At 41.9% G+C, this 13,662-nt stretch overlaps 1 protein-coding gene across 1 annotated transcript in view; it reads left to right on the forward strand.

Moving 5' to 3' along the window:
- Positions 1-13,662, forward strand: part of LOC139198786 (protein diaphanous homolog 3-like) — a 163,894-nt gene that overhangs the window by 106,980 nt on the left and 43,252 nt on the right. The window contains exons 26-27 of the mRNA XM_070827734.1: positions 10,078-10,173; positions 10,998-11,060. Coding sequence (XP_070683835.1) covers positions 10,078-10,173; positions 10,998-11,060 — 159 coding nt within the window. The remainder of the gene's footprint in view (positions 1-10,077; positions 10,174-10,997; positions 11,061-13,662) is intronic.

Below are 13,662 nucleotides of genomic sequence, written 5' to 3' on the forward strand. Positions count from 1 at the left end.
AAATCAATCTAGGATCAAATGGTGTAAGAGATCATTCGGAGACAATGACTCCCATTTATCAAGTAAACACAAGTCCCATTTTAATGGATTACAGGAGACACCTATTTTCCTACAGTTCAGCACCTCTTGAAAAATGGAGACCCACATCTGCGCAGAAAGCATTTGTGCTTATTTTGATTGATGGATGGATAGTTAAGTTATGTTGGAAATAATTTTAATGCAAAATTACCCGTTGTGTCATATGAAAAAGCTCTGTCACTCAGTCCATGTCAGCTACATCAAAATTGTAGTCCTGACTTTTATTATTTCAAATACAGTTTCTCAGGTAAGAAAAACATACATTTTCTAACCAGGCATGCACTGCGTGGTAGCATATGTCATGTTATTGTCTACAATGAAGGCAACATTTACATTGTGTTGCCTGTCCTTCATTTGTGGACAGTTTAACAAGGCAAGGTTCTTAACATGTAGTATGTCGCACACAAGCTGGAATTTAAAGCTCATATTATTATTATTGATTGATTATTGACCTAAGTATAGAAATTCACTTCTTGCTTGACCCCTCTTGATAGGTCAGAACATAGGGCCTGCCTAAAACAGCATTCAACAGGATTGGATTGGGTTTCAGTGTATTGCTACAAGACACTTAAACAGGATGGATGATTGCCAAAATGACCTTTTAACCCAGGTCAACTTGTTGATTAACAGCTTTTGTAACCACATCTCAGCCAATGAGTTATGCTTATTGAGTGAGCAGAGCGTCACGCCGCAGTCTGTAAAGGCTGATTGTTAAACTGATAATGACCCAATATGATGTCAACAATCACAACTGTTATTGTTAATACCTTTACTGAAAGTTTGAACATTGCGTGTTGACAAGCACAAGTCTTGAACTAGGCCACAAGCAAAGGGATTGGTGCTCAACTGCTTGGTTGTCATAAAAATGCAGCCAAATGCAGCGTTAAGAATCATCTGCCTAAAGAAAAAAGTCAGCTGGCTTGTGCAAATAGTTATGCTTAACAACTGCACCCTAATTGCTCTTTTTTTTTCTTATTCCGTGGAGTTTAAAAGTAGGCAAGTCACAAAATATGGGGAAGTTCTGACCAGCATTAGCCCTGTGTGGGGGGAAAAAAAAGAATTGAATGAATGATTGAGGGGAAGCAGACATGCACTTTTTTCATGTAACTCCTTTTCTAATGTCAGTAACAGAGATTTGGTCCGGTAACCAAGCTCACTCCGTTGCTCCTGGTTAATGGTTATTACCTGAGAATAAATGCAAAAGTTTTCTGGCTTTACCGTCAATATGTTGCTTTCTGATAAGAGTATGTGGGGTTTCACATTTGGACCGGCTGAACTCTGGTTTCTGATTTGCTTTGAAAATGTGGCATTTTGTTATCAAAAACATGTTGTTGATGTTTGATGTTCCCCTGCGTTGGATAAATAATTTTACTGATCACATCCTGTACTGATAGACAGACCTGTGATTTCAACTTCAGCCATATGGAATGTGCTTTTGCTCTTGGTGTTCTTAATGCTTGCACATTGTCTCTACAAATGCAGTATTGCAAATATTGTCCGTCACTGTGGGCCTCAGGGATGATGTAGTTAGAATGGTAACTCTACTTACCAAGCAGGTTCAGACATAGCTATGAAGAAGGCAATGCCTACTTTATGCCAGAGCATCTGGCTCCAACTGCCAGTTGCTATTTTTTTTTTTGTTTTGTTTAGTTTTTTTTTCCTCCCCTTTGGAGCACCGCTGGTGCCAGAAACTTGGTCAACAGTGGAGCCTCCAGACCCATTTCCAGTGCCGAAGCCAAGCCTGGCAGAGCAGTTAAGCTTGGCAGTCCCAGCCCTGCACCAGCATCTATAGCTAATGCCAGCCACTGTAGCACTCCTGCAGACGTAAGAGAGCAAGTCGAGAACCACCATGCTCCATCCAGGCCAATGTACTGCTGTGAGCATACAATCTAGCCAAACCAACCTCTCTTGGCTGAAGCATAATACAAACGTCTCCCTATTCCTTGTACTCTGTGGCAAACTGTGACAACTGAGGGTTTGTCCAGACCAGAGAGCCTGAAGTTTTACAGTGCCGGGTTCATCCAAATGAAGGGTCATGTCCAGTCGAAAATAATGAGCAGGATTCCGGTGGGTAGTTTATGTACTGTGTGTTAGTCCAGTACTTTGTACTGTATCTCACCTTCTGTCATGCTGTGGTTACCTGAGAATACCAGCAACAGGGTTAAAGCCAAAAATGAACTACCACCAATAGGCCCTTGTTACATGGGTTGTGTTTAGATTAAGGCGTGCGTGCGTGCGTGCGTGCGTGCGTGCGTGCGTGCGTGCGTGCGTGCGTGCGTGTGTGTGTGTCCACCAATCATGAAGCATGCTGGCGGCAGCATCATGCTGTGGGGATGCTTCTCTGCAGAAGGCCCTGGAAGGCTTGTGAGGGCAGAGGGTAAGGTAAAGGCAGCAGAAGCTGCAGAAATCCTCAGAAATAAAACTTTGCCGCATTCTTTAAGAGAAATGCGACTTGGCCCCTGAGTGGCCTAATCAGAACCTAGACCACAATCAAATCAAGAATTTGTGGACTTGAAAATTGCTGTTCACTCACAAATGCCATGCAACTTAACAGAGTCTGGGTAGTTTTGTAAGAGAGGATGGGGGAAAATACAGTGTCTAGATTACAATAACCCAAATACATAGACTCAAAGCTGTAATTGTCTCCTTTTTTAGATATTTGATTAAAGGGGTGAATATATACACTTGTAATACTTACAAGTGGCTTTTCATATTTATACTTAACTGAGATCAGTTTGGTTTCACTTTGGCATTAAAGTTATTTGTCAGTGTCAGAGAATAAATAATTACAGTACATTCACTTTGTTTCAGTGCTGTAAACTAATACAAACATATTTAACTTAAATGCTTTCTATACACACTTTATAATTGTGTCCTTATGTGAATTTAAATCATTCTTGTGTGCTTAGTTTGTAACATGCTCAAATTGACAGCTTGGACTACTTTCCCCTGTGCTTGTGTGTCGAGTTGTGCCTCACTGCAAACTTTTCCATTTCAGAAAAGTAGTTCAGAAATAAGAAAATCATGACGAGAAACTTCAGCCAAATTTTGTCAGAAAGGCTTATACAAATATGCCTAGAGCTTGAAATTTATTTAGATACGCTCAAATTAAGATAAAGCTAAAGGCAAACTCAGTGACATCCCCCAAGAAGTGATGTTTCTGGCAATGTATGACATACACGCACGTGCACACACACACACAAACATATACACACCGATCGCTGGGATGAAATGAATATGTGATAGAGATTTGGCATTGTGCTGCCAACCCAGGACAGGATTTATACACTCTCTCTCTCACACTCTCTCACTCTGTCTGTCGCTCAGCCTATTTATTAACTAAAGAGCTTTCTCTTTGTTTGTCAGGGAGGATTGTCCTCAATGGAGATTTTCTGTGTAATCATCTGATTATCCATCAATTCCCTAAAAAGCCCCAGAGAGGCTGCATATCAACATTATGCTGAAGGACACAGCAATGAGAGACAGGGGAAGGAAAAGGGGGAGTTCCTGGAGGAAATGATCAAAATTGGATTTTAGCTTCTGTAACTGCTACAGGTATCTGCCTTTAGTTTGGTTCTAGCTTTGTCCACTTAAATGTGAGGTTCTCTTCTCATTTCCCTCAGTCTCTTCTAGCTGCCACAGTGCGTCTACCTACACTATGATGTGCAGCCTGGATTCGTCATCTGCACTGCGTTCTGGCAGTCTGAGAGGGCGAGAGCATCAGCTTGTACGCATTTGCATAGAGCCCTATGGAGATTGAAATTCAGATTGAATAGGTGTTTTTTTTCCCCTCCTCCTCTGGCTGTGCCTGGCTTGTGTATGACAAATCTGTTGCATTAACTCCCAGGGTAGGCCGGGAGCGGGAATGTTTGTGGAGCGACAAATTACACATCAGAGCTTTATTTAACATTCCCTACATGGCTACAAGCAATGAACTATTAAGACGTCAAATAGAAGAACAGCTAGTGATGCAATCCTGCATGCAAAGATGTTAAAAACATAGGAGAGAGAGAGAGAGAGAGACAGAGAGAGAGAGAGAGAGAGAGACAGAGAGAGACTCTTTTTGTGAAGCAGGAGCTTTTATGAGATGCTGTATGTTCTCATTACATATGTATGCAAAGTAATGCCCTTTGTATCATGCATTCGTATTATAGCGGCGCTCACATAGTTGGTTCATTTTATTCTGTTCCTCATACTTTTACTGTTATCAGCAACTCTGTTGAACCTTGCTCACGAGGTGCCATAGTACATTAGTGCTGCACAGGGTGTGGAAAAAGCACGTTGTCACCACTAGTTGGTAGTGCAAGCCAAATTATTCGAGTTGGTGCAGTTACTGTTGAAACTGGTGTTTATTGTTTGTGAGGGTAAGAAATTCAACTGTAGAGTATTAATATTTTTGATCACTATTAATCAAAATGAATTTTTAAGCCAAGGCTTATTTCAATATTTATTCTACTTTGGTAATTATCTTACAACCTCTTGTGGGAGTCATTAGCCCTGGGTGGAAATCTACTGTAATGGGTAAATTATCATTTTACAGGGTTTCTCTAGCAATATATGGATTTATCACAGGCTTTATTAGAGGATTTTGTTATTCTATGCTCCTTGGCTAAGGTGCCACTGGTAAAAGATTAAAACTTCTCCTCGCAACAGCAAAGTTATTATTCAACTGTTGGGAGGATGATCAGCAGTGACCTATTACAATATTTATTAGCTGGTTATGATCCGTGACTGTCATTTGTACATCCCTATTCATCATCCAGTGAGTGGCTTGCCTACGTGCTGCTCAAAGTACCAGTGGAGTGGAACAGAGGGTATTCAATAGAGAGAGCCTTATTGCACCATTTGCCTTCTAAGTGTCCAAGGGAACACAGTGGTCAGCCTGCATTCGTTGTACTCAGGCATGTGATTTTCTCTCCTTAGCTTTTCCATCCCAGCCCAATTGACCCCATTTCTTGCCTTGCTCTGGCCCACCTCTGCTACAACCGGGTCATTGTCCTGATGATAAGTGCCACATCCTGTTGAGTGAAGTGGCGAGAGGCATTAGTCCTGGCCTGAATGGAGGGTAGACATCGATACACAGACAGGCTGCGTGTCCAGACAATGGAAAACGCCTGTCTGAACCGGCTCTGATTAAATAGATGGTGATTGAAGTTTCACTACAGACAGGAGGATAACTACAGTGCAGCCTTTTCCCAGTGCTGGAGGTTCAGCTTTGTCTTGATACCACTCCCAGAGCTTATTCTTTAGTTTGTGGTAGAGTAAACACCTTTCTGCTTTTATCTTTCTGTTGATCTGACTTGTACACTTGTACATCTACATCACACATTTTTTTTTGGCTCTCTTTGTTCCCAACGAAGAGGGCAATTGAGCACGTCACAGTAGACTCATTTGGCTCGGTTCCTGCTTTCTTTCACCACTAAAATGTGAGACTTGGCGCATAGTGTAGAGACGCTGTGAAGAAGACGTGAACGCAAGGTAGACACTCTTAATATTCTTTAAACGGACGTCAGCGAGGCCTGGACCGGCTTGTGAGCGTGTCTTGTGAAAGTTAAAGTGTGCTCATTGCACACCTGTCATGAGAGCTCTGATCCCAGATGCAGCGGAATAGAATAGGCAGGCGAATTGTGCACATCAAAGCTCCAATCAGTAGCTCTACTGCCAAAGCTGGGGTACCACTCTTCACTGTCCCATTCCTCTCACTAGTCTTTGTTCTCTCGCCACATCCTCCTCAGCACCACCTTTCACAAGCTGAATGACTGTTTCAAACCCATTTCACAGCCGCTAGCTTGACTAATATTCCTCTGCCATGTATTCCTCCTCCATTACTATCCATGTGACATGTCTGTGATCTCTCTCTCTAAGTTTGTAAGCATGTGGGCGTGTGTATATAAATATGTGTTATGATTTTCAGTGTTAGGCTGTCTGAAAGTACCTCTTGTCTACATTCTATAAAGCAGTTTTCTGTCTCGGCCTGTCTGAGCTGCTTTTGATTGATGTGTAAAATTGGACTGTTTTTGCTCCCATATATTCCTGAGGAGGGAGATCTGAGTGGGTTTCTTTTTCTTCGCCTCCTGAGGCACACAAACTGTTTCATGTTCTCATAGGTTGGAGTCAAACGGAGTACTACACACGAAGGCACACACTGCAGGTTGCAATAGATTGATCTGCTCCTTTTTGCTTGTTTTCTGTGCGCTACCTGTATTTTTGTGAATATGTCTACGTGTATTGTGGGGAGTGTAAAGCGTGCTGCCTGTGATGAATTGCCACAGCAGTGCAGACAAATTTGGACGTCGAGGAGCATTGCTTTTGCACAGAAATTCGTGCTGCCTCTCTGCTCTGCGTAATGATGAAGAACTGGGCACATATCAGCCAGACGAGGAGTGCAACTGTTGCGAATGAAAAGCACAACAAATGCACACATAGAAGCAGGCAGACAAGGAAGTGGGCCATGATATTAGCCACCACGTGTGCATGTGTGTTTTTGTAGTTGCAGCTTGGATTGGGGGTTGGGTACAACCACAGCCCACCACCCTGAGGACCCTCTGCCCTCAATATTGGAGCTTCAGTGCAGAGGAGGGGTTTGCTGTGAAGGGACCGTGTACTGTTGGGCTGATAGGCTGCTTTGCAGAAAACCCACCAGGGTGCTTCATGGTACTATATGCATGAAAGCATAAGGGCCCCACTGTACAGTGTGACTGTAGTGGTTGTATTTAATGGCTCATGTAAAAGTCTCAGAGTGAAAGAAATGAGGAGAAGAGCTTGTAGGCATCTAACAGAGGTGACAAGCTTCAAAGGTTGGTGGCTGACTGCTGTCCCGGTCCTCATTAACCCTTTAACGCCAATTGTGTCATATTTGATACATTAATTTTTGAAACCTTTACATCAGTGTGATATTTATGTTTTTGTTTGTTTAAGATAAACAAACTGTGAGCAATAAATTGCAAAAAAAAGCCGGATGTAGCAAAAATTATACAAATTAAGACTTAAGAAATTTTTTTTTTTTGTAATTTGTCAGAAGGTTCAATAAACACTCCAGTTTAAAAAAAAAATGAATTTTCTGCAATTATTTCATGGTTCAGGCATTTAAGAGTTAATAACTTTTGAAATAGACCAGCAAAGTCTACGTCTGCACATAAATCAGATTACAGATTACTTAAGTGCAAAAATTGACATTTTAGCTATTTTGTTGTAGAGATCAAGGAATGTTAATGAAAATGAGACATTCGTGTTGACTTGTTGATCATTAAGGTGAATTCACATCTGAATCATGTGTCTTATTTGGAGAATTCCTAACAGTTATCACTTGTAGTCTTTTCCTTTAGTAATAAACAGATTTTTAATTGTGTGTTCAGTCACAGTCTGTGATGCTGGCAAAGAGCAATTATTTACTTCACACATCATGAGAAGTCCTCACCTTAAGGGTCAGCAGATGGTTTGTTGACCAGCCTCTGCCCTCTCAGCCAAAATGATCTGACCCCAATGATCTGACCTACAATGTGTCTTGTCACTATGGACAGTGTCTGACTCGTGACTCGTTCCATTGAACAAAGGAAAGTTGGAATACATAAGTAGATAAAGGGCCCTTGACCAAGCCTAATTTCTTAGATGTCTTCAATCATTATCATAGCAGATATTGTATTGAAAGTTTTTTTTTTTTCTCCAGATACCCACTGCATCCCTCACCCCAATTACATGCTTAAGAGTTGTACCTGATTGCATTAGCCAATAAAGTTAAAAGTCAGTGTATTTGAGTTCAGTATAATCACATTTAGGGGGCTGCACATTTGCACCCTGGGACTGTCTTCTGTTAAAGGAAGCCGGCATCTGTCTGCATGGTTAGCCATTATTGAAGCCGGTCCTGACTCAACCTTCTGGGAATATATGCCTCCTGCTAATAATGCACTCATTCTGTTCATCCCATACTTTCCAGTTTGCATGGTGATGTTTTGGAGTGCAATTTCGCCTCACCCAAATTTCAAAAAATTTGATGGCTACAATTATTTGTGCTTTAATTTGAGCTTGTGCCCGGTTTCACAAAAATAGATCCCCATGTGCTAACACAGAATGTGATGACCTTTTGCACACACAGTAGAGGGCCTGGTAGAATCACAAAGTCCTAGTTTGAGTCATAGAATGAGATTCTTTTTTTTTTCCAACGCGTGTTATTGTTCCACAGGGAAATGTCAGACAAAATGGAGAGAGAAAAACACACAACTTTAATCAGAACAATGTCCTCCTCCCTCTCACTAAATCATTGGTGGGACCCAGCAGTCACACCATGGCTGATGATACAGTTTGTACTCTACATAGCTGTTACAGGTTTTCTAGCACATCATATACCAATAATCTATTCAGTTTTACTAAATTTTTGGGCAAGAATTCTGATTATAAATAGAGTGCAATTAGATATTCTGCTCCAGGATCAGTGTATGTTTTCAGTATCCTTAGATTGCATGTCATCATGACAGGATTGTCTGACTACGGCAGGATCCTTGGTTCTATAAAGCAGTAAGAGACCTATAGCATATTTCATATCAGCAAACTTAAAAATCCAGAGCAGAGCTCTTGATTTTGTTGCTGTGCGAAAGTCAGAGCCCGGTGCTAAAGAAAATTCACAGCAGAGGTACCAGATATGAACACGGGTGCACATTTATCTTCATCAATCGTGTCAGCATATTGCCGAATATTGCTGACAATGAATGTGGAGTTCAAGTTTTTCTCTTTCTGCTCCTTTTACAGGTATTGGTTCAATTCCATTACAGTTCTTCTTTACAGTACGAAAAATAACATTAAAAGTAGAAAATTTGATCAGTCGGTGGTTAAACATAAAAAGAACCATTAGGGCTGGGGACAGTAGGAGGTGGTGAAATGTGTCTGAGTGTGTGGCATTGCTGCATTTGTCATGAGTACTTGCACATTCATGGATGGGAAATTTGTTTGTTGAAATTTGTCATTTTTTAAAAAAAGGTTTTCATTAACATCAGGTTGCTGCATTTTCACACATTTATTTTTTTTTATACTACTGCAGTTCTTTTCAAACAGGTATGATCGACACTATACTAAACCACAAAATGAGACTGACAGAGATCATGCAAATGGCATCCAGCAGTCGGAAATCACTGCAAACCACAGCCTCTTGGGGCTTATTGCTCTGTGGTTGCATTGTAGCAGGTAGATTTTACATCTGCATGGCAGTTGACAAAGACCTCAAGTTTTATTGGCAGCACAGACAGTGTCGAAAAGAAAACATGCACACAAATTCACATTTGCAGGACACCCACAGTATACAGTTTTCGGCTGTCTGTTCTTCCCGAACCTGCCTATACACCCGCTATCTATTTTCCTTCCCATCCAATGGAGTCTGTTTTCACTGCAAATCACTAGCCAGGTCCATCATTCTGCCTCAGGTGTCAGGGCCAGGTTTTCAGGGCATGATTTACATGTCATATCTGCAAAGCCTTTCTCTTTCTACAATATGTCTGCATACTGTTGGCTACTGTGCCTCTCCAGAGCATTGATTTGAGATTTCCAGTCAATTTATTCTACCATAAATGCTGTGAAACATAATATCTTTAATGCTTTCTTAAACTGCTTGTACTACAATTGCAATACTACAATGCAATGCATGACCAAACCACACTAGGCTGGAAACATGGAAACACCGGGGTATGCATTTGTAAAGCAGGCTGTCTACAAGGACCTGCGAACTTTTGTATTACTGGATTTACTTGGAGCTAGTCTCATCATATATTGAGCAAATGGCTTTATTGTACGGCTGCAGCCAATAGTATACATGTGATATAGGTGCTTGTTCCAGGCTTTTTATATTATATGTTATGTGTTTATACAGTGTAACACCATTGGAAGTTCCAAATTGTTGCAATGTGTCTGGCAAACCTCACCAGTACAAGAAACTGCACTTTATCTGATTTTGTTTCTTTACCTCTCCTCTGTCTTCTAACACCCACTCATTCTTTTTCTTCTTGGGTTTTTCAGAGAATGATGAGACAGGTGTGATGGATAGTTTGCTGGAAGCCCTACAGTCAGGAGCTGCATTCAGAGACCGCAGGAAGAGAGCGCCAAGACCTAGAGGTGAGTCTCATATCCTCTACCTACATTTTATGCGGCAAGAATGACACACACATATAACCTAGTACTAACATGTCTGGGAAAAACAACTTATTTCAGACAGATGTTGAAGTGAATTAAAGAATCGTCTGGTTTTCTGTTGTGGTCGTCCATAACGAACAGTTGAGATCAAGGCATGCAGAATACAAACAGAACAATGCAAGTGTCTACATCTGGTATCCAGCATAGGCGTACCTTACGGAACAATAACAAGAATGTATCACTGCTGTCACCCTTCTAGACACAGCAGCGCCATGCCTAGACATACGACACTACACATACATGTGGTGAAAGTACATCCATATGTGTTGAATACAAACATAAGTCATAAAACATTCAAACATACGCCTTGACTCCATACACTCTCATTCCCAGTCACTTACAAAATACACTAGTTTGTTGTTTGAACACATGCTTGCCAGCAGCACAATGCCAGAATCCTCAGCCCGACAACACTGCAACTGTTTGATGTTTGGATCTCAGTAAAAGGCAATACACACCCAGTTTTTTTGAAAGTTCTAAATCTAAACCCAGGAACTGAAGACATGAAAGACCAAACACATGTCAACACATGTTGTAAATCCAAGATGGGATTTGTACATGTTTTGAATTTATCTCTCATCGAACTTTAGGGGCAACTGACGGCTGTGCCCTTAAAACGCAGTATTTGATGTTAATGAACTTCACTTCACAGCCATTCTTCAGAGTGCGAATGCCCCGTCATGATCGTTTTGATTCTTCTTTGTACCATATGTGTTGGCATTATTTGTTCACTGCCCTCCTTACAGATAATCAGCAGCAGACGATCAGCCCCAGCTCCTTCCGCCAGGTTCTAAGGCCTGTTAACCATGGTAAAGCAAAAAAAAAAACAAACACTAATGCCTCCAGCATGCTCAGCTCCGTCTTTTATCTGCAGATGGAAATCATTCAAACATCTCTTGCATGTAATGCTAATTTCCCTTGACAATTCATATGTCCTGCTTTTTTGTGTGCTCAGTGACCTTTTTCGTCGCCCCTTTGCCTTTTTGTGACCTTGTGTGGGCCATCCGAAAGTGTGAAAGGCCGTTGCTAAAGCAGTTTGAGGCAGTGCAATGTGCAGACTGTGTGAGATGAAGGCTTGAGATCCTTTGAATGCAGTGTGTGGGCTGCTTTGGCGGCTCAGTTTGATAAGGTTCCTAAATTGTTCAGTAACTGTACCATTTTGAACTGATCCCTATGCTTTTGAATGCAGTTAGGATCTAAATAAAGGAAGTGTCAGATCTTTATTCACATTGACATATGAGTCAAGTGTAGTAGAATTTCTTAGATTTTTTTGTCTTGAATTTCACTGCTGACCTACAGTTTGTACGTTTTTGAAAAGCAGTGAGGTATGCACATCACGATCCAACTGTCTACAAATGACTAAATGCTGTGCTACAAATTAGATGTGAGCCACTTGTACCTTACAGCACTTCAAGTGTCTTACTGAGACAGTGTTGAATTTAAAAAGGGTAAGGGTATGTGTGTCTAACTATATGATTCCCTGGGAGTGAAAATTGGATGGGATGCTTATTATACCAAATTAAATTTACCTACATAATTCATAGTTGTGAACAGATATTGTGCTTTTGGCCATTGCTAAAATAAACAGCAGCTTCCTTCTTTTGTCAGAGCTTTTCTACAATCATTACCGAGGCACTTAAAAATTGAACTGTAACCCTATTACCTCGTATTACTTGTAATTGGAATCCCAGTAGGCTGGGTACAGGCACACATGAATAAAATTATTCACGCTCAATCCACCCACATCATTGATGGCAATGATAAAGGGCCTTGCTCTGTTGTTCTGCTACGACTTATCTGAAATTAGATTGGAAAGTGACGAGGGGGAGGGAAATATACAGGGTGGGAGGAAAGAGACAGATAGAGGTGGCTGTAACGTAAGAAATGGAGAGAGATGGTGTGAGGAAGAAAGATGGCTGGTGAGGGTGAAACTAAGGAATAATGTGGGAGAAAAAAAAAAAAAAAGAGCCTGAGTGTAATAGAGAGCCGGTGAATGTGAAAGAGAATTAGCCAGAGCTGTGTTGTATTAACAGGGGATTAGAGTGAGAGGAAATCACGGTGCATGAAGGGGCTGCTGCTCAGTGTCCATGTTGTAAAAAGACCCCATGGTGAGTTGTACAGGTAAGAAGGTCCTGGCAGGTTGCTGGCCCAGCTGCCCCCTGCTGGCAGCTTCAGACATGGCCTTGTTGACTAATAAAGCTCAAGGCTTTAGCCTGTCACCGCAGGCATCATACTCACTGCCAGCCTCCCAGAGCAAACACAGCTAATTACTTTTCTCTGCCCAGCCCCAGCACCAGCTCAGCCCTCTCAGTGCCCATTCATCTTAATTTCCCCCTCTCTGCCATCTGCCTCCTAAATAACACTCCTCCTCATTTCCCTACCATCCCATATCCCCACTGTCTTCTTCTATACTCTCATGGCTTGACAATGGCCCTCCCCAACTATAATTGCCTGTTATTGGTATGGAGTCTCCACTTCTCTAGCCTCACCCCTTCTCTCCCATCTCCCTTCCCTCCTCATCTGCTACGGATATCCAGGCCTTAATTGCCCTGGGTTTTGTCGCTGGAGTGAGTGAAACCCACAGGATGCTCTCTATTTAGTTGGGAGGTGAAGAAGTTAAGTCTGTGGCACAAGCACTTTCACTTTCACACCACCAGACCACCCCCTTTTTCCCACAGTTTTAAATACCCTTTAATAATTGATCTCAAGGGTGTTGCTACAGTCCAGCGGAGCAGCAAAGAGAATTAAAACAGAAACATCTGCGCCAGAAGATGCTGTAATTAGTGGTGAGGGGGAGAGATTTGAATGGTCACTTTGAACATGTATGGTGCCATAAGCTTACTCACAGTGCGTGACTCAAGTGAACCAGTCTGTCGTCGGCAGAAGCAAATCAGATGGCCATTAGACTGTGCTCCTCATCACAAGACGTTGATGAGACTGTGGAGTATTCTGATTATGGCCGTAGTGCTTCATAGTCATGATGAATATGATTGCCACACAATAGAAAAGATTCCTTGCAATATACTCCACTGTCAGCTGCACTCGTCTTCCGTCCTGCTCTCCTCTTGTTGTACTATTTGGTTTGAGTTAGTCCCCTTACTCCTAAAATGGCTCAGCACACTTTAACATGAGCCAGCAGCTAAGGTGTTTAGCTTGGTCTGCAGTCTCGCTCAGCACACACACACACACACACACAAACGCATAGAAGTACACAGACACACCCGCAGACTTCAGGGGATGAAGGTAAGCAGGCTTTGCGATGGCTGTGGCCTGGGTTAGGATAAGTCTGCGGGGCTCTCGGGCTCCTCAACACTCTAAATTGGATTGGGCTCCACAGAATGATGGATCGATGGTGGTTAGCCACACAGGTGTAATAGACTTGAATCTGCAAATTGAATCTATAAAGCATCC

The sequence above is a fragment of the Pempheris klunzingeri genome, chromosome 1 (assembly GCF_042242105.1).
Source record: "Pempheris klunzingeri isolate RE-2024b chromosome 1, fPemKlu1.hap1, whole genome shotgun sequence".
Taxonomy (NCBI): domain Eukaryota; kingdom Metazoa; phylum Chordata; class Actinopteri; order Acropomatiformes; family Pempheridae; genus Pempheris; species Pempheris klunzingeri.